The following is a 24,215-nucleotide window of genomic DNA, read 5'->3' as shown; positions in this document are numbered from 1 at the left end:
GCTGTTCACCTGTTAAAACTGAAGCCCTCTGTGGTCAGTTTTAGCATGTGGTGTTTTGTTTTGCCAAATGAAATTAACTTGGTTTTATTGTAGCTAACAGCTGGATGTTATTAAAAGTTTCTTCATTAGATATATTGTGAAATAGAGCCATGTTGTTTGCATCTTGGATTTTACAATTCCAAATAGATGGAAACAAAAAGATTAAATTTTAAAGGTCCCCCACAAAAATATCTGCCTATATTAATTTCATACACGTGTGATGCTGTGAGGTGGGGCAGTGATGGTGCTGCTCTCACTTGAGGTGTGTGGTGTGTGGTGTCTGGTGGTGGCGGCAGTGAGCAGGTGAGCTAGGCAGAGGCTGGCTAGGCCTGGACCTGAGCCTGCTGGTTGGTTGGTTTGTGAGTTAGTCAGTCAGTTGGTGGGTAGGGAGACCTGGGGAGGACGCGTATTTATTATTGTTGTTGTTATTATTATTGTTGTTGTTGTTATTATTATTTGATTTATATCCTGCCTCTCCTCCCAGCAAGATCCCTTATGGCACTTATGGGAGAGAGGGAGGGATGGCTGGCTGGTGACCTGTGGTGGAGGGGGAGGCTGGTGAGCAAAGCGAGTTGGGGTGGAGCCCCTAGTTAGCAAAGATTATTAAAAGCTCCCAGTAGGCATCCCTGCTTAAATTCTTAGGTTGAGGGATTTTGTTTTGCATTTTTCCATTCAGGTGTATTCAGACCCCCAAATCTGTACAGTAGGGCCCCGCTTTTCAGCATTTTGCCAGTACGGCGCCAGCAGGGTGATCAGCTGGAGGGGGGGCTGGAGCTCCCTGCACTCCAGCTGATCATGCCGGAGGAGGGGAAGATCAGCTGTAGCGCGCTACAGCTGATCTCTTCTGGCGCAGTCAGACTCCCGCTTGAGCTAATTGCGCCCGAGGAGGGGAAGATCTGATTTTCTCCTCTGGTGCGATTAGCGGGTTGGGTTCCAGACCCCTGCGCCACAGCTGATCCGCTTTTCGGCGGTTTTTGCTTTTCAGCGAGTGTCTGGAACTTAACGTGCCATATGAGTGGGGCCCTATTGTACTAATGTATACATTTCTAACTACAAATGGTAGTATATTTTCTGTGTTAGTATATCCAAAGTTTAGCATCTTTTGAAAGATAATTATACAATCCATAAGAAAGGATATTTGTCTTATTTCCAAAAACACAATTCCAACTCAAGGGAAACAATTAAACTGGAGGATTAATTTCAGGAATCTAATGGTATTGGAACACAATCTGTTTAGCATGCTCTTAAATTAAATTAGAAATTTGAACATGGCAAAAGAGTAATGAATGTAAAGTTCAGTAAAAAGACAGTCATATAACTTGCATTCTCTGAATGTAGCTTGATGGCCAAAGTGGCTGATATGTTCTTTTAAAGCATGTTTACAACAATTTCAGATTTTATAATTGCAGGTAACCTGGATCTTTCTTTCTTTCTTTCTTTCTTTCTTTCTTTCTTTCTTTCTTTCTTTCTTTCTTTCTTTCTTTCTTTCTTTCTTTCTTTCTTTCTTTCTTTCTTTCTTTCTTTCTTTCTTTCTTTCTTTCTTTCTTTCTTTCTTTCTTTCTTTCTTTCTTTCTTTCTTTCTTTCTTTCTTTCTTTCCCATCTGGCTGGCTATCCAGCCACTCTGGGCAACATACAAAATAAGCATACAGATACAATAAACATTAAAAATCTGGACACAAAGATAATAAGAACATTTTAATGCCAGTCTATAGTATGCAGATAAATCCCGCAGGAAAAGCTGAATGAAACACCATAGAGGAAATTTGACCATACTAGTGTTAATAGAAACTAGTGCTTGAGGAATAGCTCTGAATCTTTCCCAGTCTCTTTGCTTCCTATGTGTTTTCTTGGAATGGGAGACATCTTTACTATATTTAGATTCCAATAAGACTTTAAGATCTTGCCTTTAAGATCTGGTATAAATTGCGTAGCATTATTAAAGTGAACTATTGAGATGTACATGTTTTGATGGGAATTTAAATTCCACCCCTGGACTCCTACTGTGAGGAAAGGCAGGATATACATTAATTAAATAATTAATTGACATTGGGAAAGTATTGGGTGTCTCGTATCATTATATTTAACTTGGTACTCAGATTAAATCTGGGGATTCACTTAAATATAAACTCAGATTCCATCTGAGAGCTTGTAATAGAAGTATACTAAACTATTAAGTTGTCTGCCATTATTTTATCATATTCACTAATAGGCAAAAAAACCCTTGCAATTTGAGAATGTATCTATAGCCACCAGATATTTCTATCAAACTTTAAAAAGCAGAGAAATTCGGCAGCTATAGCGAATGCACCAGGGAAGCAGGAGACCTGACCTCCTCTGAGATATTGTACTAATTTGTCCAGGTCTTTCACAGTCTAATCCACTTCCTGTGTAGCTTGGAAGAATTTGGAAACATGTGCCTCTGAGCATATGGTGAATGGTGCAACACCTGCAATCAGCCCAAATACAGTAGGGCCCCACTCATATGGCAGGTTACGTTCCAGACCCCTGCCGAAAAGCGGAACTCCGTCAATAAAATGGCGGCCAGTGTCCTAAAAGTGGAACAAGCCCCATATGAGTGGGGCCTTAATCTAATTACTCTAATTGAAAACCGCCGTATTAGCGGAACGCCGAAAAGCAGGGCCCTACTGTAACAGAAACAAGACATGTGCTGTACTGATCTTGTTTTAGCAGGGAGCAAGCAACAGTATTAAGACAGTTGATAGAGTTCATATAGTCACTTTAAATATGTTTTATTTACTTGCAATTTTAGTGAAGTTTCCTATAATAAATCATTTTCTTTTTCTTCTGTTTCTGTGAATATATTTACAGCAACAATTTGCATAATTTACACAAAAACACCCTCCAAAAACAATTTGGGAATAATGGCACTAACTATTTTGCTGAATAGTCTCCAGTGGACATCAGGAGTGTCTCAGTTTGCACCAGATAAAACAGTGGGAGGTGGAATATATTGTAACAATTTTCTAGGTGTGCTCTATGGTTTTAATTGACCATGCCCACTATTCCTTGTGGAGTCGTTAAAGTGTAGCTAGCTGAACGCATGCATCTTGGGCAGGCCAAGATTGTTTTATCCTCCAGCAGTTAGATACATTGCTTAAATAGCAACACATTGTAATTGTCTAATTTTATATCAAACTGCAGTTTCAGATTGAACTGTTAATGCATCCAAAATAGGAATAGAATATAACCTCCAGTTTGAAACATAAAGTGTTGTCTTCACCATCATATGATGCTGACCAATAAAAAATATGTGAATTAATAAAAAATAAACTTGACACCCATTTCTAGAATGAATAATGAGTGGAATATAATTTGCTAGGTTAGATACTCTGTAGTTACTTCTCTGTAGTAACACAGGAAAGAAGCAAAATAAGAACACCACCAACAAACATACAAAACATGTAATTTTACATCTTTGGAGATGCAGTCCTGATTGCAGATGTTGCCACCACTCACCGTATGCTCAGAGGCACATGTTATCAAATTCTTCCAAGCTACACAGGAAGTGGATTGGACTGTGAAAGAACAACCCAAATTGTGTTTGCATTTGGACAAATTTGTAGGGCAGTACAGTATCTCAGACAGGAGGTCAGGTCTGCTTCCCTGGTGCATTCACTGTAGCTGCCGAATTTCCCTGCTTTTTAAAGTTTGATAGAAGTATCTGTGGGTTATAGGTACATTCTCAAACCGCAAGGGTTTTTTTACCTATTAGTGAATATGATTAAATAATGGCAGACAACTTAATAGTTTAATATACTTCTATTACAAGCTCTCAGATGGAATCTGAGTTTATATTTAAGAGGAGAAGAGGAAGGGAGGGCTGCAGTGGGCGGGGGGAGGAGGGAGAGCGGAGGAGGAGGGGAGAGAGGGAGGGGAAAGCAGGTTTGATCATTTGAATGATTTTCAATGACATTTACTCCCATGCAGTCATGCTTAGGATAGGTGAAACTTAGCATGGGGGAGGAGGAAAAGGGGGAAGGAGGGAGGGTGGGGGAGGAGAAGAGGAAAGGAGGGGGAGGGTTGGGGAGGAGGAGAAGAGGGAGGTAGGGCTGGAGAGGAGAGAAGGGGGAGGGAGGGAAGGCTGGTTAGGAGAAGGGGGAGGGAGGTAGGGCTGGAGGGGGAGGGTTGGGGAGGAGGAGAAGAGGGAGGGAGGGCTGGAGAGGAGAGAAGGGGGAGGGAGGGAAGGCTGGTTAGGAGAAGGGCGAGGGAGGTAGGGCTGGAGAGGGGAGAGGAGAGGGAAGAGGAAGGGAAGGCAGGTTTGATCGTTTGCATGCATTTTGAGTTCAATTGGATTTATTCCCATGCAATCATGGTTAGGATTGATGAAATGGCCTGGGGGAGGGAAGGAGATTGGGTGGATGGGCACTGGGCAGAGGGAAAGCCCCTTTCCAAAATAAAAATATTGTTAATAGTATCATTGTTTTTCAAGGTGCCCCCCACCTTTTTATTCTACAGTGTGTAGAATAGTCTTCCACTCAAATTTAAACCAAAGGTGTCCCTGGCCTCATACACGCCAGGCCTTTATTCCACTTTAAGCAGTCATGACTTGCCTCCCCAAAGAATCCTGAGAAGTGTAGTTTGTGAAGGCTGCAGAGAGGTACTAGGAGACACCCTATTCCCCTCACAGAGCTACAATCCCCAGAATATGTTAGGACCACTGGTACTCTGTTAGGTCAATAGGAGCCTCCTAACAATTCTCAAACTATAAATCTTCACAAACTATATTTCCCATTAGTTTTGGGGGGAAGCCATGGCTGTTTAAAGTGGAAAAAATGTCTGGAGGGTGTAGCCCTGATTAGCCAAGCCAAACATCTGTTAGTCTGGCTTTTAGAACACTGACAGTTGGTTTTTACTGAGCCGCTATCATAGAGTCTAATGTTAAATTTATGAACTTAATTAAAAATCAGCCATGCATTTTTTAAAGCTTTTAAACTGCAGAAGATGAAGATCAGAGAACGGGGCAAGGTCAGTAATAGGGTTACAGGTATTTTGCGAACATGACTGATTTTTAATTAATTAGAACAAATTAAGACCACTGACAGAAAAAAGTCCAACAGGGGGTCTGGATTTTTTTCTCTTGTTTTACACTTGGAACTCTCGATTCCCTCTGAGTGTTTTGTGTATCACCATTAAAACTTAGAGGTTTGTTAAGCAAGCATTTCTGATTTCAAGACTACTGTATATGTTTTGTAAGGTTTTGTTTTGAAATGAACTTACGGGAAGCAGCAGGATGGCATGGGGGTATTTTCAATTTAACATGGCAGAATAAAAAATCCATGCTGGCTATAGTATACAGCCACTCTCGTGGCTATATAATTCTGTGAAGCCAAGAATGCCTTTCGTGTGGATGACAACCTCTTAGTTGCATCAACTGGTAGTGAATACTAGAGAGAAGATTTCTTGTTTCCTGGTCGTAAAGGAACAGGTTATTCTTATCTTGCATTGGATTTTGTGTGTATATTTAAAAAGTATATCTTTGAAATAAGAACTAGGAACTGTTACCCCGTGAACGTAGTCCATATGCATATATGTTAGATTGTTAGATTTGTTATATAATCACCTAGTTTTATAATAGTTACATGAGTTTTGTAATTGAAGTGCTTTTTCCATGAGGCTTTTCAGCCAAACAATAGATGACCTTAACTGTGTAGTTGTGTTCTTGAGTGCAGGTTTAGGGTTTTACAAGTCCCTCAGATCTAGTGCCTCCCCAATCCAGATTGGGACCTTCACATGAGGGAATAACCCTTTGCCCCCCACTGTGGTCCTGATCCAAATTGGGCTCCCATGCCTGTACATCACAAAAGAAAGTCCCATTTATTTCAGTGGCACCATTTTTGGAATATAGATTGCAGGCATGGAGGGCCTGACCTATATTAAAACTACAGTAGTGGTTAAAGGATTAAACCTCTACACCAGCCTTTTCCAACCAGTGTGCCTCCAGATGTTGTTGGACCACAACTCCCATCAGCCTCAGCTAGCATTGCCAATGGTCAGGAAGATGGGAGTTGTAATCCAACAACATCTGGAGGCACACTGGTTGGGAAAGGCTGCTCTACACAATAGTCTCAATGTGGAATGGAGGACCCTTTCTGGCAGTTTCTGAAAAACCAACCCTGCAGTCAGTGTTAAAGTGAGGCAAAAATATTGTGCGTTTGTGTCTGCTTGCTATGGATATCTAAATGCTTTATTGAATTAAATAATGGGAAATTGATGCACAAGGTTGTATATATTTTATTATGTTGTAAAGTCTATGCTTCTAGGATAAACTACTCAGATTTATTATATTTCTGTGTATCATCTGAATTCACATAATTCCTCCCTGCCCCATACACAGGTTTGCAATTAATTAGGGCTGGTTAAAACAGTACCTTAATAAGTATTTTGCTGTACCTCAAAGCTATACTAATACTTTGCTTTCATCTTAATGTGTAGGAAGAATACTGACAATTGTATTGCTGCCTTCATACTGTAAAAAATTGCAATAAAGTGGGGATGTCAAGAGTCTCCACTCCTCCACCACCTGGAGAGATGTCCAGTGGTCCTATAGCTGAAAGCTGGTGTTACACACAGGTAATCCTCATACCTTTATTATTTATTTAAAAGCATCTATATATTGGTTAATATTTCAAAAATCTCTAAGCAGTGTCACTTATATATATATATATATATATATATATATATATATATATATATATATATATATATATATATATATATATATATATATATAGGTTTTGTTTACTGTAAGTGGCATATTTAACACCTTCAGATAAAGCAGTGGTTCCCAACCTTTATGAGTACTGGATCCCCTTTCTAACCTCAAAATTTTTCGCAACCTCTCCATACTAATTGTTGTAATTTTAGTCTCTATTAATTGAAAAAATACCGAATGAAGCATTAAAATGTGTCACTTTTTATTAATCACAACAGATGATGATGATGATATTTAATGCCTGTCTTTCACCAGAAGGTCCTAGGGCAGGTTACAGCAATATAAACAACTTTTTAACAAATTTTGAAGGAAATGAAAGGAAGGAGATAAAAATAGATGGCCCAGAGTGGTGAACAGAGCCTGGTTGATGCCAGAGCATTTGGACTCTGGGTGTAAGTGTTCCATCTGTATACAACGATGCCTCATCTTCAGCACCTGGCTCAGAAAGTTCCATATGACAATAATAATATGTCTAGCAGACAGAATGGCAATAGATGACGCTTTCTCCATTAATGTATTCCCACACTAGAAAAGGCTTAATTTAATTTCTGCCTGCTACATATCTGTTAAAGGCACAAGAGCCCTGCTCTCCCCCAATGCCAATCCTAAACCGTGCAAAGAACTCAAGAGTAAAAACAAAATTTGGGCAACTTAACAAATATTTTAAAAATATATTTAAAATGAACATATACAACTGTGTAAAAACACACTCAACGCCTTAATAAACAGCAACAAAAAGACACTGAGCATGTGCAATTTCACATTTTAAAACTTACTGTACCCATCATTTTTTTGCTCACTTACTGCCTTGGGCCAGCCACTAACTCTCAGCCTAACCTACCTCATATGGCTATTGTGAAGGCAGAATTAAAGTAGCAAAAGGAGACTGGCTGCAGTCCTAACCCCACTTACTTGGGAGTAAGCTCCATTGAATTCTGTAGTACTTACTTCTAAGTAGACCCGGTTAGGATTGCAACCTAAGTCCTTGTATTATAGACACACATTTTTCTTCCCTTTAACCAGAATGATGCATCTTTGAGCTGTAAAGCCTCATGCCCCACCCCAAAAGTAGTACAGCATCAAAGCTTTAACAGAATCTTAACCTGGTCAGATTACTGCAGTTTGATTTAACTGGGAGTAAGCCTCATTAAATATGAAGAGACTTACTTCTGAGTATACATAAGTTAACTATACAGTGAATTTTTAATGAGTGTCCAGGTTTGTTTTCATGGGGGTATGCTCTGGAACTCCATCCTCTTACTTTTTTGGCAGGTGGCCCCCTCATGGGATCCTTCTATCTCTAAAGCCAGAGCTAATCAGCTCAATTGATCTTCCCTCACTTCTTCTGACAAAATGTGGGGGAGGTGTGCTGGAGCTTAAATAAGCCCAGCTGGCCCCTTCTCTTGATGTATTCACACCACACATGCCTCACTCATTCAGATGCCATGCTGCTCAGGTCTCTGTGTGGTGGGAACTGACTGTGCCAGCCGGAAGAAAGGGGAGGGGGAGGCAGAGGCTGCTGGGTGCACACACAGCGCAGGCTCGCAAGCTAATGGTGCACAGACCAGCCATTAATTATTTTTTTTTAATTAATCAATTCCTCTCTTGGCTTTTTGCAACCCCCCCGTCAGATGATCTTCTAACCTCCAGGTTGGGAACCACTGAGATAAAGCATGTGAAGTAGGAATCTTCCAGATATACTTCCCAGCAGTAACAGTAATGCGAAGTCCAGCATGGCCATCTAAAGAGAGGATGAACCATTCTGGTTCCAAGGAAGAGGAAACAGAAGGCCAAAAGTGAGATAATAAATATCTCATTTATTTATTTGCTGTATGTTTGCATAGATAGCAAATGCTATATGCAAAACTAATGGCCAAAATACAGTGACAGATAAGATCAGAAATACTAGATCATAACAAGCAAGAAGTCAAATACTGGGGATTATATCCAGTGATTGTGTTAGGGGAAGGTAACTCATGCAACCAATCTTTCTGTTGCCTTCCTCCCCTTTGCAGCCTCTTCATCCCTCCCCCCTCCAAAAAGCCTCCCCAGAGATTTGGCAGGACCTATTGAGTATTGTAGGATGTTGTACAGGCTGCAATGGGAGTGGGGAATCACCAGATCTCAGTCAGAGGGATCTTGCTCCCCAGGAGTTCTACTGGCACAAGATCCCTTTGCCCTGTTCCACTCTCCCATTGCAGTCCTGTTCTACATAGCCCACAAAGTTCAATAGGTCCCCCTAGCCCTCTGGTGAGGCTGTAAAATGGGGTGCGGCAAGGGAAACATCAGTTGCACAAGCTACTTTCCACTTGTGCAACTATTGAATACAATTCTTAGGTGTAGAACAGGAATGAAGCACCCAAACTCTACAAGAATTTAAGCTGTGGCCCTGAAATATCACACAGTCACAGATGGATAACTGGTCATGTAGCCATTTCATCCTGAGTCAAACTTCAGCAATCCATATTTCACAGTTCATGTATCTTATGTACTTGTACAAGTGCTATGATTGTTAAATACAGCTGATAGAAATGAACCACAATATGAAATTCACAGAAGGCACATTCTGTAATGTAAAACTAATCTCTAAAATTTAAAAGAGGAAAGGTAGGTGTGCATGTGCATACACACACACACCATTAAACAAGTTTTAGAATGCCAAGAGCCATTGTTCTGTTCTTCCTGATACTCTTCATACACTATGAACAAAAACTTTCAGTCTTTTCACTGGAAATCTGTTACTGCTTTCATCTTCCTTTTTGATACACCATAGTCCTGATCTGTTAAACCAAGAACAGCAACAGGAATGACATGAAAATGAGGAGTTTGTCATTGTGGAGGGTTAGGACTATGGACTAGTAGCTTTGCTGCCTGTCAGAATCACCAGCAGAACACTACACCTTAACCTGTCCCTCATGCAAATAAGGGACTCACTCTTAAAAAATTGAATCACATTTGCTCATATGTCATAAGTTGGTAGGTAGCTAATGGAATCTGATTCTGAAACATAGGCTTTTTATACAATTTCATAATGTAAACTGCATTGACTCCCTAACTCTACAAGATATTATTTCCCCTAAGCAGTTTAAATTGTGCAGTTGAGTCTGTTTCTTCAGTAACATTTTTTATTTATTTATTTAAGTTGAAGAAAAGTAAACCTGGTGAATTTACATGATTGTCTGCATCTCTTATTCAGGTTAAAGTTGTAAAATTTTCTTATATGTGGACCATTAATAACTTCAGTTTCTGCCGAGAAGAAATGGGTGAAGTTTTAAAGAGTTCTACTTTTTCATCAGGTCCAAATGACAAAATGAAATGGTAAGATGTTATGAGTCATTTGTCAGTGACTTCTCATTTTTTAATTTAAGCATACAGTCTTGAGGTTCTATGAATATAAATCAAGTTATGTTTATGGTGGTATATCTGTACTGCAGTATTGGAACAGCTGAAACTGGGCTAAACTGCCATGGATTTTTCACCACATTTCAGAGATCTGCACAGCTAACAGTTTGAAATACAGTTTTTGGTGTAACAGTAGGGTGGTGTAGTGTGTTGGACGTGAACCAGAGAGACCTGGTTCAAATCTCCATTTGCTATGAAACTTGCTGGGCAGTTCAGTGACCTGGTTTGCATATAATGCTGAGCCAAACCATGGCTTAACACGAATGAGCAAACATGCAGGTTTCTATCTTGCTCCCTCAGTTCTGCTGATGCTACACGACTATGAACTAAGCTGTCATAGCCAAGATTTGTTGTATGGCTTACTGCTCATGGTTTGTCTGGAACAAGATACATTTGAACCCAGGCTCATGGTTTAGCGCTGAGCGAATTATGGCTTAGCTCACAGCAGTGGGACAGTAGCGGCACCAGAGGAAGAGCAAAGCAACGACAGTTACTTCATAGTAAGCCATGGTTTTGCTTAGTGTTGAGTGTGAACTGGGCCACTATCTAGAGCAGGGGTGGGGAGCATTTTATCAGCCTGAGGGCCATGTTCCCTCATGGACAACGTACTGGAGGCCAAACACTCTCCATCTTGGCAAGTAAGAGATATTATCACAGTTCAAGGATGCATTTCAGCCTGGTAAAACCACTTGAGGGTACAGAGCAGGACCAGTGAGGGGTGTGGGCTGGGCAGAGCCCGGAGGGCTGAATAGGAAGGACTGGAAGGTGGCATTTTACCCATAGGCCTGTGGTTCCCTAACCCTGGTCTAGCGTAAAAGGGGTTGTGACACTGATTCTTATCCCTGTTTTTTTCCTTCCAGTAGTCTTTTTGGGCAGCAAAATTGGCTTTCATATCCTGCTACAACTGGGTAGCTTTTAAAAATATGTTAATTAGCATGCTCTTTGAATGTGTCACTGTGATTCTATTTTAGTTTTATGTATTTTATTATATATTTAATATGAAGACCACTTTTTATTTCTGCTGTAACAAGTGTCTATTAGCAGCTTTGGCTACTAGTAAAAATATTATTTTTAAAATATTATAAAATATTATTTTAATCTTACTTTGATTGTAAGCCACCCTTCTGAAAGCTTGTATGAAAGGATATAAAGCAAACATTAAAATGGGATGGCCCTTCAATGTTATCCTGAGCTGCTTGTGGGTAGGATGCAAATGTGACAAAATGGAAGTTACTGTTTTAAATATTAGTGTGCTGTCATTCAACCTTTATTGAAGGGAGATCCGATGCAGGAGATGAGCCCCTGTGATGACCTTTATATGTGCTCTTGCTGAACCTTATTTGACCAAAGCTTACAAAGCTTCTTTGGGTTGATTATAGAAATCACAGCAGAATATAGCAAAGGAAAGAGTTGCTGAAGCATGTTCAGGATTGCTTTGGTTTTTTTATATAAAAAAATTAAATTGCAATGTAATCCTATAGATGTCTGCACAGAAATAAGTCCTATTAAAGTCAATGGAACTTAACTTCCATGCAAGTGTGTGTGTAAGATTGCAATCTTAGGCACATTATGCACACTTTTTGCCACTTTTGTTTTGCACATCTTAAAACTTAACTCTTTCAAAAATTGGCATTTTAGAGAATGTATAAGTCTTTTATTAATGGAGTAAAATGTTGCCTTGTATGAAAACCAGTAAATTGAATACTTTTGCTAGGTGCTTTGTTAAAAAAAAAAGCATTTGGGGGAGCAGAAGTGTATTAGAAGCAGGGACAGGAAACTTTTATTCTATGAACTTACCAGTTTCAAGTCATTTATAAGGTAAAAGTAATATTTTTACAAGATAACAATGGCACCCTCCTAAACTTTGCTTTAAAAAATATACTCTGTCTGCATGCATGATTACTCCCTGGAATATTGAAAGGTGTAGGAGAAGAGATGTATAAGTGATGCCCATTAGGTATGTATTGAGAGTGACAGGAGGCCATGGCTTTTGAATGCACGTATGTTTAAAAAACTGAAAAATGAGATTCTCAGGATTGTATGCCAAGGGCCTTACTGTGCATGTTCAAAAATATGTTGGATCAGTAGTCCATTTATAAATGTCTCTAGCAAGTTGGGACTTTATAGATTGACAATACATAATTGGTGTTTCTAAGATTTGCTTTTATATTTATTTTAGGTGCCTGAGAGTAAACCCAAAAGGATTGGATGATGAAAGCAAAGATTACCTTTCATTATATTTACTTCTAGTTAGTTGTCCAAAAAGTGAAGTGAGAGCAAAATTTAAATTTTCTCTTTTAAATGCAAAAAGAGAAGAAACAAAAGCAATGGGTAAGCGGATTTGAAAATGCTTCAAGAGTAACAGCTAGTTTTCATTTTGAGAAATGAAATACTTGGGACTTGCCCACATGTTCTTGCCTGAGGAAATAGGCCATGATCTTCATTCTACTTTTTTACTCTTCTAGAAGAAAGGTCTGCCAAATCAGATTTTTTTAAAGTTTCTGGTCATTAGTAAACTCAGTTTTTATTCTTTTTGTGTGTGTGCATAATTTCAGTTGTGGTACAGTAGTTGCCTCTGGTTTTAGGCTGACAATGGTATAGTTTGTAATAGAGACAATTCAGTTAGATTCAAATGACATTTGACTGCTTGTCTTTCTGTTGGCATACTTTTGTTATTCAAACATGATTGTTTAAGTTTTCCTAACATTTTGTGATAAATTATTTCAAGATACCATGACAAATGTCCAAATGTTGCCTGGTAAAATACTGTACAAAGAGGACTGTTTACTGTTTGGCAAATTGTAAGATCATGGTGGTATCCCAGGGCTTCTTTCTGCTAATGGAAGGAATCAGAGGAATGGGGGAAGAACACCATTTTCAGCAGTTTCACCCTCCTGCAACCCACGTCCCTTCAAAATCTGCTCTGGAGGGATGAGGGACAAAGGGCAGGAGGTATAATTGAAAATGCTCCCCTCCCCTATTCAGCTAATGAATATCTTCCATTGAGTATCTCTCATTATCTACAAACTATTTTTTGTATGTTAGCTGACCGGGGTCAGTGAGACTATCAAGTGTGGTTTGTGGATAACAAAAATCTGATGCCCCATTTTACATATCACATACAAATCATATTGCATACAAACTGGAATTCCACTTTCTGAACACTTTCTGAAGTTTAATTGTGTCCTAAATAATACTCTGCTAACATGTAGTTTGAAATTTTCCCATTCAGTATTATCACAAGCAAGAGAACAGGACTTACTGCTCACTTGAATGTTTTTTTTATGTATCAATCATATGTTTCAAGTGGAGTATGCATTCAGATCTAGCTATGGATACATGCACATCTGGTGGCAAATGTGTCCTCTAATATGTGGTGTGGGATTGAGTGCATGGTTCCATAATAGACCAGTTCAGATCCCTGTCGTTATAGACTCACTGAAGAAGGTTAGGAAATCAACTGTTGCTTAGCTCTGTATCATTCAATTATGGAAAAAAACCATCATTAATGGGATAAAAATTCTAATTGTTTAAAGCACTAAAATGCTGCCTAAACTGAAGAACGTCAGTAACTAATTGCATTAAAAAAAAACTTTAATAGTCCAAATGCCGCTGACATTTGTTTTTAAAAAGCGATTTAATCGTGCATTAATTTAGCACCAGTTAGGACCAACATATCCCATGCTGTTTTAGTATAAGGGAAATTTCCTATCGTTACTGTAGCCCCCAGAAAACCTCTGGTATATTGACTGTGAAGCTGAAGCAGGAGGTTGGAATCGGGTGGGAGGGGGCGGAGAAGGAGGAAAACATTAAAATTATATGAACTTAGCCATGAGTAGTCTCACTGATTTCAGAGAGTCTTCAGCTTCATCTTGGCTACGAGAGGGTTTCTGTGTGATTTGCAGACTTGCAGCTGAGATATGCCACTTTTCTTATACCAAGCTCCTGCACTAAAAGGCATTTTTTAGAAGAAAATAATTCCATAAGACTGAATGTAATAGCCAAGATCCAAAGAATCTCATGAATCAAATGCAAGGGCTTTTGTCTGTATGTGTCCTGCCCAAAGTCGAGGGATTCAGACTTGACTGTGACTTTTTCTCTTTTCCTTAAAGTAATAGATACATCCAAAGCAGTTCGTTTCATTAACCTAACTATTTCTAGGAACTCAGCTCTTCTCTAGCTCTAACTAAGCATGCCTTCTCGACTCTAGGACGTTGACTCAGCAGCTAGGTTCCCCCCCCGAGTCCACTTAAGTAGGCTTGAATTGCACGTGCAAACAAAGACTCCGCCTCAGCTCAGTCTGTTGAACTTCCCGCCTCAAGCGCCTCTGAGCGCAAGGTGAAGGTGGTTTGATCTCAGCTTCCCCCTCCAACAAAGGGGGCTGCTAACTGTCAGTTCTGGCGTTGGAAGCTGGGCAGCACTTGGCTGGGAGACATCTGACGTGCAAGGTTGACTCTCTGGTGGCAGCGGTGGCGTGCCCAGTTGGAGAATGTCGGACGCATCAGGTGGTGCTTCCACAGGGGGGTCAGGAGTTGAGGGGGCTGAGCTGTCAAAGATGGGGGCTGGGGTGCCCTACGAGTCCACCCCCCATCTGCCCCCTCTCTGGGTTCCCAGTCCAAGTCCTCATCTTCTGTTTTGCCCTCGTCTATCCTCCCCCTCCATGCATGGCTCACGACAGTATACCAGTTCTCATTTCTGACTACTGCTCCTTGTTGCTGTTACCAAAGATTTCCTGAATTTTTGAAGCAGCTAATTTATTTATTTATTTATTTTATTGTACTTATATACCTCCCCATAGCCGAAGCTCTCTGGGCAGTTTACAGTAAATTTGACTGGCAAGGAGATTTTGATCAGAAAGGAGGGCCTCCAAAGCATATTCATACAGTGTTTTAGATTCTGAACATGAACTGCAAACTTTTTTCTAGCTTAATTTAAAAACACAGGGCTGGATCCAGATTTGTTTTCAGCGGCATTTCACTTGCATTGGTGGAAGGGGGTAGGGAGGTGATTTATGCTGATTCCTCTTTCCCCCTGAAAAACTTCTCTGGAGGGTTGTAGGACCCTTCAGAATTACATGGAAGGTGTTGCCTGGGATTCTAGGAGAAAGCCTCTACTGGATCCAATTCCATTGACAAATGTGGTGGTGGGGAGCGGGGAGCCCTCCAGGTGGTGATGGGTTCCAACTCCCATCAGTCCCAGCTAGCACGGCCAGCAATGACTGGAGTTGCAGTCCACTAATATCTAGAGGGCCACAGGTTCCCCATCCCTGTGTAAACATAAGGCGCCCTTCCAGTTAATGGCTAATCTGGATCCCGCTGCTCTACTAAACTGACCAATTTTGTTTTGGCTCTAGGGTTTCACTTATCTTGTGTAAGTATCTTACAACTTTTTGAGTGCTTTAATTCAACATGCTTATTCTTTTTATTTTATTTGCTACTAGAAAGCCAAAGAGCATATCGATTTGTTCAAGGCAAAGATTGGGGTTTTAAAAAATTCATTCGAAGAGACTTTTTACTTGATGAAGCTAATGGTCTTTTACCAGATGATAAGCTTACGTTATTTTGTGAGGTAGGTAATCAACCAGTGCTTTTTAAAATAGAATATTGGTTTCCATGACTATGAATAAGGGATGCTTTAAAATGTTATATATATCCCCTCTGTGTTAGAGAAATGCTTAATGATTTTGATTTGATGCAGGTTCCTTTCTGTAAGTAGCGTCAGCCATTGGGAGCATTTGTACTTGGCATGTAATGAAAGAAAAGCTGTGGAACAATCCTGGGATAAAAATTGCAGTAGTCTTGGCATGGAGTGCAGGTTGGAAGAAGGTGTAACATTTAAGATGGGGTCGGTGGATCAGTTTCCTAGGTTGGTGATTATAATTGTGGCCCTCCAGCTGTCCTTTCCTGGTCTGTATGCTTACAGAGAAGCCAAACAGTAAAGGACATACACAACAAAGTTGATTTACCTTTTAGAGGAAGTAAACCCCTTCTTCCTAAGATTGAAATTCATCTTTGTATTTTGGGCCCTGTTTTTTAAATTTGCCAGTGGCAACTGAAGAACTAGAAGTTGATGCCCTTGGTTACCAAATATAAGGCTGAATTTGACATGCTGGCGTTAGTAAAATCTCATTACACTCTATTGTAAAACTATTGTAACTTTCCATATATTGATAAAGGCTTCTACAGCAAGGGCCCTTGATGGCATTAGATATCTAGAAATATATTTATTATAGCACCCATCATACTTAAGCCTGTTAACATAGCATTACAGAATAGTGGCAGCCTTTACTACCCATGAGTGCTTGAGCAAGTGAGTTTATTTAGATTAATTGAAAAATACAATGAACATAGATTCTGTGGTGGAATAGATCTTTAGCCTCAGGGAGGAATATATGTAAATAGCTATAAATTATGCCAATAACCTAAACAGTCTTAGCAAAATCCAGCAAGACTGCTTATGATACTTAAAAATGGAATCTAGTGAAGAAGATTATGATCCTAGTGCAGTGAGTGTTAAATATACATTGCCAAGTTAGTGCTGCCATGGACTGATTAGTGGCTTAGGAGGATGATAGATGCTGTCACTGTTAATAAGTTTGCTTTGATCTGTGTATTTACAAGAAATGTGTACAAAAAAATCTTGGCAAGATTACAACTTAATTATGTGTCATTATGCTGTGTAGGAAGAATAATTGAAATGTGGCCCCTGAGACTAAATGGTGCAAATATACGGCATCTTATTTTAGTTAGACAGGCTAAATTAACTGTGTGATGAATTTGTTATGAATACAGTTATTCAGTTGGTGAGTGGATGGTAACACATGTCTAGGTCTGAAAGGATCTCTATTCCATAAAATATTCCAGATTCAAATAGTTTGTGCCATCGACCAAGCTAGTTTTATAAGCAAACACTTAATAAGGATAGAAGTGAAGGGTGTCTGTAAAAGATTAAATATGTTGCATTCCAGTTGTTTGGGTGGGGGTGGGGGGAATAAAACCTTGACCTTTGTTTTCACAACTTGTTTCAGGGCTGCTCAGTTATTGCTTACTATCTGAAAATGTTTTGCTTTTAAAGCAAAACAAGTCTTGAAGCACTAGCTTTGAACACTGCTTATCCATGAATTTGTGAAGCTTGATCCCACTTGATTGTCAAGAGCTGCCATAAGAACATAGCATGGTATCTCATAGTTTCACTCTGTGGAACTATTCTTCCATCCACAGAGCAAAAAGATTGGATGCCATCCATGAGAACCTGCTTTTCTCCAGATCAGACTATTCATCCATCAGTACTGTCTACTCTGACGGGCATGATCTCGGACAGAGGTGTTTCACATTCCGTTCTACCTGATTTTATTTTTAAAGGGGGGAGTAAACCTGGGAGTTTCTGCTTGCAAAGTATGTGATTGACCACTGAGTTATAGTCGCTCCCCAATGTGGATTCCAGCTGAGAGAGGTCATTAGTTATATGGAAATCACTTTCTTCTGACCATGGTTGGGCCATTTCTGTGTTACCTTGTAGTAACTTTAAAAAACCCTGTGCTTTTACCTATAAGTACTATAAAATGTTAGCTAGAATAACCTTTTCTGTGTTACCTATAAAAGCATTCTTCAGTGTTAGGAGGTTTCCACTTTTCCAGTTAGCACTGTTAATATTGTTAGAAACTAGCTCTTTTCACAATTTCTGCATTCTTGAGTTTAGTAAGTAGGGTGAGAACCATTACTGGTTCAAGATAGAACAGCATGTTGGCTGATTTTACTGGTGGAGGATTTCAAAGAAATGTCCACCCCTAATTTTTCAACTCTTGTTTGATGTTGGTGCCAGTCAAGTGGGCAAGTGTGAGCTTGTAGGGAAAGCTACTTCTGTGCTTCATTTTCTTCCAGCTAGTATCAGTATATTGGGATATCTGAACTAAATTGAACTGTCATTGCTTGAGGACTAAAGAACTGTCCAGTTCATGTATTTTTGATCCAGGTTATATTGTAACTATAGGTGCTGCATCATTATGATTGTTAGTGCATTAAATTGCTGTTTTTTGCTAGGTGAGCGTAGTTCAAGACTCAGTGAATATATCGGGACAGTCCAGTACAAACACACTAAAGGTACCAGAATGCCGCCTAGCAGAAGATTTAGGGAATCTCTGGGAAACAACACGATTTACAGATTGCAGTTTTTATGTAGGAGGACAAGAGTTCAAAGCTCATAAATCTGTTCTTGCAGGTACCTCCTATTTCTGTATTAAAATTTGTTTTCATAAAATTAATTCAATCTTAGTATTGTATTAACACTTATGTCTCTTGCTACAGCTCGTTCACCCGTTTTTAATGCAATGTTTGAACACGAAATGGAGGAGAGCAAAAAGGTGAATGAATAATGCCATCAGTTAAAGGAGTTCTTTAACAGAAGACTTTAAGGTTTGGTGTAAATTAGGAATGCAATACCTGGATGCTTGGTTTAAGTTAACTGATAACAATTCTTATGATTACCTTAAAAGTGATCCAGATTTTAACCAGACAATCTTCAAACTGCAATTATTCATAATGCAAAACCCTATGGCTAGCAGTGCCATGTTAGATGAGGGATCTTGTCTTCATTCTGTCGCAGGAGGGCCTACATTTGCACCAGAACTAGTGTGTGGTACAATATGGCCTCACTGCAGCTGTGCTATAAACTTTGAATTGAGTATGAAACCAATGTATAGCTAGATTGGTTTCACAGAAAGTCATTGTCTATTGGTACAATGCAGTTGAGGGGCAAAGAATATATTTGTGAGGGTTTAATCTTGAAAAGTATTCAAGAAGCATTTAAATAAAATTGGTGTTACATTCAGATTTGAACTCTATCCTTCAGAAGTGGAAATGAAGGAGCAAATTCTGAAAGGCATAGAATTAATGTGCTTAACCCTTAACATTAGAACTCTTAATCCCATCAATTCCAGTAAATACAGTCTTATCTTTCAGTGTGCTCTAGAAGCCTGTCTGAAATGTGTGGGGAGGTCTGTGGAACGAAGCAGTTGGGTATTAAGATCAGAGTCTACCATTCCTTAACATCTGAATAGGTTTTGAATGTATCAACCTTGGTTTTGATGAAAGGATTCTAAGTAACTATAACGGAAGCTAAATATTCTATTTATATTATATCAGGACACTTTTGGTATCAAGTAGTTAACTATTAGAAAATACACAGTGTAGAATAATTGTCATCGTTCTGTGTTAAAATATTACAAGATTTTTCTGTTTCATGTAACAGAATCGTGTAGAAATAAATGATGTAGACCCTGAAGTTTTTAAAGAGATGATGAGATTCATTTATACAGGGAAAGCGTCAAACCTTGACAAAATGGCTGACAGTTTGTTGGCAGCAGCAGACAAAGTAAGTAATTGGCCACACAAGGGCTTTACAGATCATTTAAATGAAATCTAAAAAGTGTTCGTTTTGGTTTATGCAATTACAAAAAGCACAATAGTGAACTGGATTATTAGAAGTAGAAGTTATTAGAAAATATAAGTCCTTCTGAAGTTTAGCTAAATAGTTGCTCTCTGAGTGTCTTTGGAGAGAACTTGGTGAACAGCTTCCTTTGTGTACTGTTGTGTGAATTGATTAGATTGTTTACAAACATATAAAGACTAGCATATAAAGGCTAGAGGAATAATTCAGGCCTATTACAAGTTATGCTGTGTCCAGAGATAATCACAGTGGCCAGGATACAACAGGGGTGAGGTTCAGATGTAAAGTGAAACTGTAATACTTGTTTATACCTTGGGGTGAGAACAGCAGGCTTTTATAACTAATAGTGGGCTAAGTATATTTAAGCTGGATGTACGTAGGACCTTTCTGCTAAATATATATCCTCTGAGGGACATAACAGCAGGCCTCGTCCTGTTCTCACCTCACACAGTTACATAATGTGTGTGGGAAGGGGATGTATGTTTTTCCTTCATGTAACACAGTTGGCAATTCTTTGTGAGGGCCCAGTTGCTTTGCAGTTACTAGCTAGTATGTGCATATTAGAGAGGTCTTCTTTTTAAAGTAGAAAAGAATAAATGTGAACTTTGACCCAATTTTTTTCTTCTGCTAGTATGCACTCGAAAGACTAAAGATCATGTGTGAAGAAGCTCTGTGTAGTAACCTCTCAGTAGAAAATGTTGCAGACATTCTCATCCTTGCAGATTTGCACAGCGCAGAACAGTTGAAAGCACAAGCAATAGACTTTATTAACAGGTATGCAATGTTTTTCTCCTTTTAAAAATTCATTATCTCATGAAGTGAAGTCTCTGAAAATTTAATATTGCAATATTCTCTCATGCCACAGGTGCAGTGTTCTTAGGCAACTTGGTTGTAAAGACGGGAAAAACTGGAACAGCAAGTATGTACGCTGGTTACACTTCAGAGTTGTCTATAAACATTTTTGTTGTCTTGGTCTTAAATTAAAGCAAAGCAAAATCAATAATATACACCAAGTACAAATGAGTAAACCATGAGTATCCATACAGGCTTGTCTCCCATCTTCCTGCTGCAAGAGAAATAAGCCACTTTCTGTTACTGATTTTTCCCTATTTCTCCATTTTCTGTAGGCTTGACCAGAAAGCAAGTTAAAGATGAGACCAACACAACAATTCTTTCCATATATATAGGGCACTGAAATTAGCAGATAATATCTTCCATTGTTCCCATACCACAAATATAGTGTACTAGATCACATAGGATATTCTTGTAATGTCCATCTGGGACAGTATAGGGCATTTTCTGAAACCTTAAACAAGCTTCCATTGTGGATAGGTCTCCAAGATCTGAAAGCTTTTGCAGTCACGATCAGACTTTATCATGTGATACCACAAAGCCAACTTGGGACTGACTGGATGTTCTTAAATTCTGTTTTGATAGCCCCTGGCTTAAAATGGAAAAAGCATGCTATAGAATCTTCAGAGAACTATATAAATTACAACTGTCCTTTGCAGCCAAGCATCCCATTTCTGAAACTACTAGTTTCTAATAGTAAAGTGCTATACATGTTTACTTAAAAGTACATATCATTGAATTCAGTGGGGCTTACTCCCATGAAAGAATACACAGAATTATATCTACACAGTTTCAGCAATGTGTCATAATCTATGGCTTGGATCCCAATCTAGTAATTAAATATACAAACAAGTTTATTTACCAGGGAGTATGTCCCATTGAACTTAACACAGGGACTTTTGAGTGGACATGCATAGGATTGCATTGCTGTAAACTTGAAACTGATTCTTGTAAATCTTTTATTTACAGCCAAGCGACAGACATCATGGAAACGGCAGGCTGGAAGTCAATGATCCACTCCCATCCCCACTTAGTAGCTGAGGCCTTTAGAGCACTAGCATCTGCACAGTGTCCACAGTTTGGCATTCCACGCAAACGACTAAAACAGTCATGAAATCTTCCATGAACTATAGAGAATTAATGATTCCTCATCCATGTCCAGAAGAGTTCTCACAAACCATCTCCCAGAATTTGCTACCCTTGTCCACAGAACAGAACCTGAAAGCTTTTAAGAATGGATAATATGGTTTAATAATCAGCTTTAAATTAGACTGATAACTCTCCAGTTCACTGAAAGGCCTTAACGTCAATTACTCTAGTTCATTTGTGGTTTTCTTTTTTTGCTTTTTAAATTGTGCCTCGTCTTTTTGACCCGGCTATGTAGGATTGCACTAGCTCCATAATGCAGTAATGCTGATAAATGAAGACTGTTCCTGAAAAGGATCTTCCTATTTTTGTTTTTGTTCTTAACCCCAAAATGAAGAGTATCATCTGGTCTTGTAGTAACTGGAAGGTTTCAACTAGCTTCTCATTAAAAGTGCTTGAATTGAGGGACCCAGCAGGCACTCCAGTCCAAGTACTGTATTTAGGGTGCATCTGCCTACCTTCAGAGGGTGCTGTCAGGCATGCTGTGGCAATATACTACTCTGAATATAATTTATTTTTCATTGGTTCAGGTGAGTGAGGGAAATATGCAATGTCTTGGCCCAGAAATGTATTTTACTCTGTGTGTGTCTTCATCAGATGTTAAAAGAAACACACAATAACCCTTTTGACCTGTGTTCCTTTATGATTCATTGCTATTTTACATTTATATTGTACTGAACCAGAGTGAAAGCTAGTATGGAGAGAGAGTAAGTGATATGTGCTGGGGAAGAAGTGGTTATTTCTCACAGGGGATACATGGAAGATCAAGGTTCATAAGGATGACCAAATGTAAATTTCAGAAATGGGCCAAATTATGGATTCTCAGTATGCACTTTTAATGTGTAACTTTTGTATGTTGTGTGGTACATATATATTTTGGTTTTGATAAATATGGTACAGCAATTGTGGCCTAACTTTTGAAATACATTAAGATGCCCATAGCCACATGGGATTTAGTTTTGTTACTGCAAACAAGGAAAGCATGACTTTAGAGATGTTGATTCAAAGTGAATATCTCAAGTGTTCATGTTAGAATCCATTCTATTTTCACATTTTGGACAGGCTTAACTATGTTCCCTTAGTGTGTGTACGCACAAGCTTGTTCACACTAGTGGAAGTTGCACAGACACACACTTAGCAGGAAGAAAAGGAGTCTGAAACGTCAGTATTTGTAAGCACTGACTTGCTGTTTTTAGCATTTGTTATTGTATTAGCATTGTGGATGGTATTGAAATTCTGCATAATGTGAAACGGATATAACAACCTGTAAACTGCTTGTAATGGGCCAGTTTTTTAATGCAAACCTTTGCTTTAATGCCACCACTTCCAGTGTTTTTGCTAGCTTTGTTTACAATTGGGAGGATTTGTCTGCAGCAACACACATTGTAAATGCTTCTTGACTGATTTGACATTGAATTTTACTTTAAATCTGGTGATGTGCTAGATCTGTTGTGTGGTAAAAGTTGCATTTAACCATAAGAAAAGGGAATTCCTCTGAATTTTTAACTAAAGATTGTAGTTGGCCCATTTGATTTACATGCTTGCTCCATTAAGGTTTGTTTACCGTTTCAAAAGATGCCTCCTTTGTTTTCAGCAAAGAAACATTGACATGGTTAAAGATCTTGAGCATGTTTTTTTCTGAATTCTTAATCTGAGTAATGATTTCTTAAAGTGGGCAAGAGGGAGTGTTCCTAATCCAGCATAGTGCTAACATGTGCCCAGTTTCTCACTAAACTCACTCTTTGGGGTGAGTTGAATGCAGTATTTGAATTAGCAACTTTGACACAGTTAAAGGCCTTTTTAGTTGCACTCCTGGTGGTTTCAGTAGGCATAAATATTACTCATTGAACGAAACTGGTACAGAGATGTTGTATCTGGAGATGCATTATAGCTTGTAAAATTTATTGGCAGTTTCTCTTTATCTCAATTAAGGCCTTGTAGGTGTTTTTATCAGGTAAGTTGTGTCTCTCCATAACAGAGAAACTTCTGCTGCAGTATAACAAATCATAATGAACAGCCTCGCAACATGAAAGTTGCTATTATAATATACAAAGTGACTTGACTATTAAATACTGTAATTGTCCATTTCAGCTTATTCTGGTACTACTAGATACAGCAATCAAATGGAAGACTTCTTAAGTCTTTTGTTTAAGTTTATAAAAAGCTTAATAGCACACTTTGTACCAAAAAATATCAAACTGCTGTAAGAATATCTACATCTCTATTAAAAGTCCACTTGTCAAATTAACAAAATGTATACCATGCATTACACTTAACAGCCAATCATGACAATTGAACTATATTGTTCTTTGTGTTGGCTATAAAAAAGACACAAAAAAGGGTAAAATAAATATTCAGTCAGTGCACTAATCCCACCTTTATTTCCCTTAGTGAAACCATACAGTGTTTTCACTTCCAACAGAGCTGGCAAGAACAGCTTTCTTCTCATTCCAGCCTGCTTATATTTTCTGTGTTTCTCCTAAAAATTGCTGGGTTGGAACTAGACTTTTTGTTCCGTTGAAGACACCTGAAGTCCAGCAGAAGTTTCCACTGGAGGAAAGGAAGGTGATTTTCTCTTATTCCCCTTGCGGTCCCAGC

The 24,215-nt window shown here is 38.9% G+C and overlaps 1 protein-coding gene across 2 annotated transcripts in view; it reads left to right on the top strand.

Annotated features, from left to right (window-relative positions):
• Positions 1–23,989, top strand: part of SPOPL (speckle type BTB/POZ protein like) — a 54,040-nt gene extending 30,051 nt beyond the window's left edge. For both annotated transcript variants that reach the window (XM_061608893.1, XM_061608892.1), the window contains 10 exons: positions 6,494–6,631; positions 9,970–10,091; positions 12,355–12,506; positions 15,616–15,743; positions 18,215–18,392; positions 18,479–18,534; positions 19,422–19,544; positions 20,251–20,393; positions 20,485–20,538; positions 21,441–23,989. In XM_061608893.1, coding sequence (XP_061464877.1) covers positions 6,554–6,631; positions 9,970–10,091; positions 12,355–12,506; positions 15,616–15,743; positions 18,215–18,392; positions 18,479–18,534; positions 19,422–19,544; positions 20,251–20,393; positions 20,485–20,538; positions 21,441–21,585 — 1,179 coding nt within the window. In that variant the 5' untranslated portion in view covers positions 6,494–6,553 and the 3' untranslated portion in view covers positions 21,586–23,989. The remainder of the gene's footprint in view (positions 1–6,493; positions 6,632–9,969; positions 10,092–12,354; positions 12,507–15,615; positions 15,744–18,214; positions 18,393–18,478; positions 18,535–19,421; positions 19,545–20,250; positions 20,394–20,484; positions 20,539–21,440) is intronic.
• The last annotated feature ends 226 nt before the right edge of the window (positions 23,990–24,215 follow it).

The sequence above is a fragment of the Rhineura floridana genome, chromosome 2, assembly GCF_030035675.1.
Source record: "Rhineura floridana isolate rRhiFlo1 chromosome 2, rRhiFlo1.hap2, whole genome shotgun sequence".
Classification (NCBI taxonomy): Eukaryota; Metazoa; Chordata; class Lepidosauria; order Squamata; family Rhineuridae; genus Rhineura; species Rhineura floridana.
This window is presented reverse-complemented; position numbering and strand designations above follow the sequence as displayed.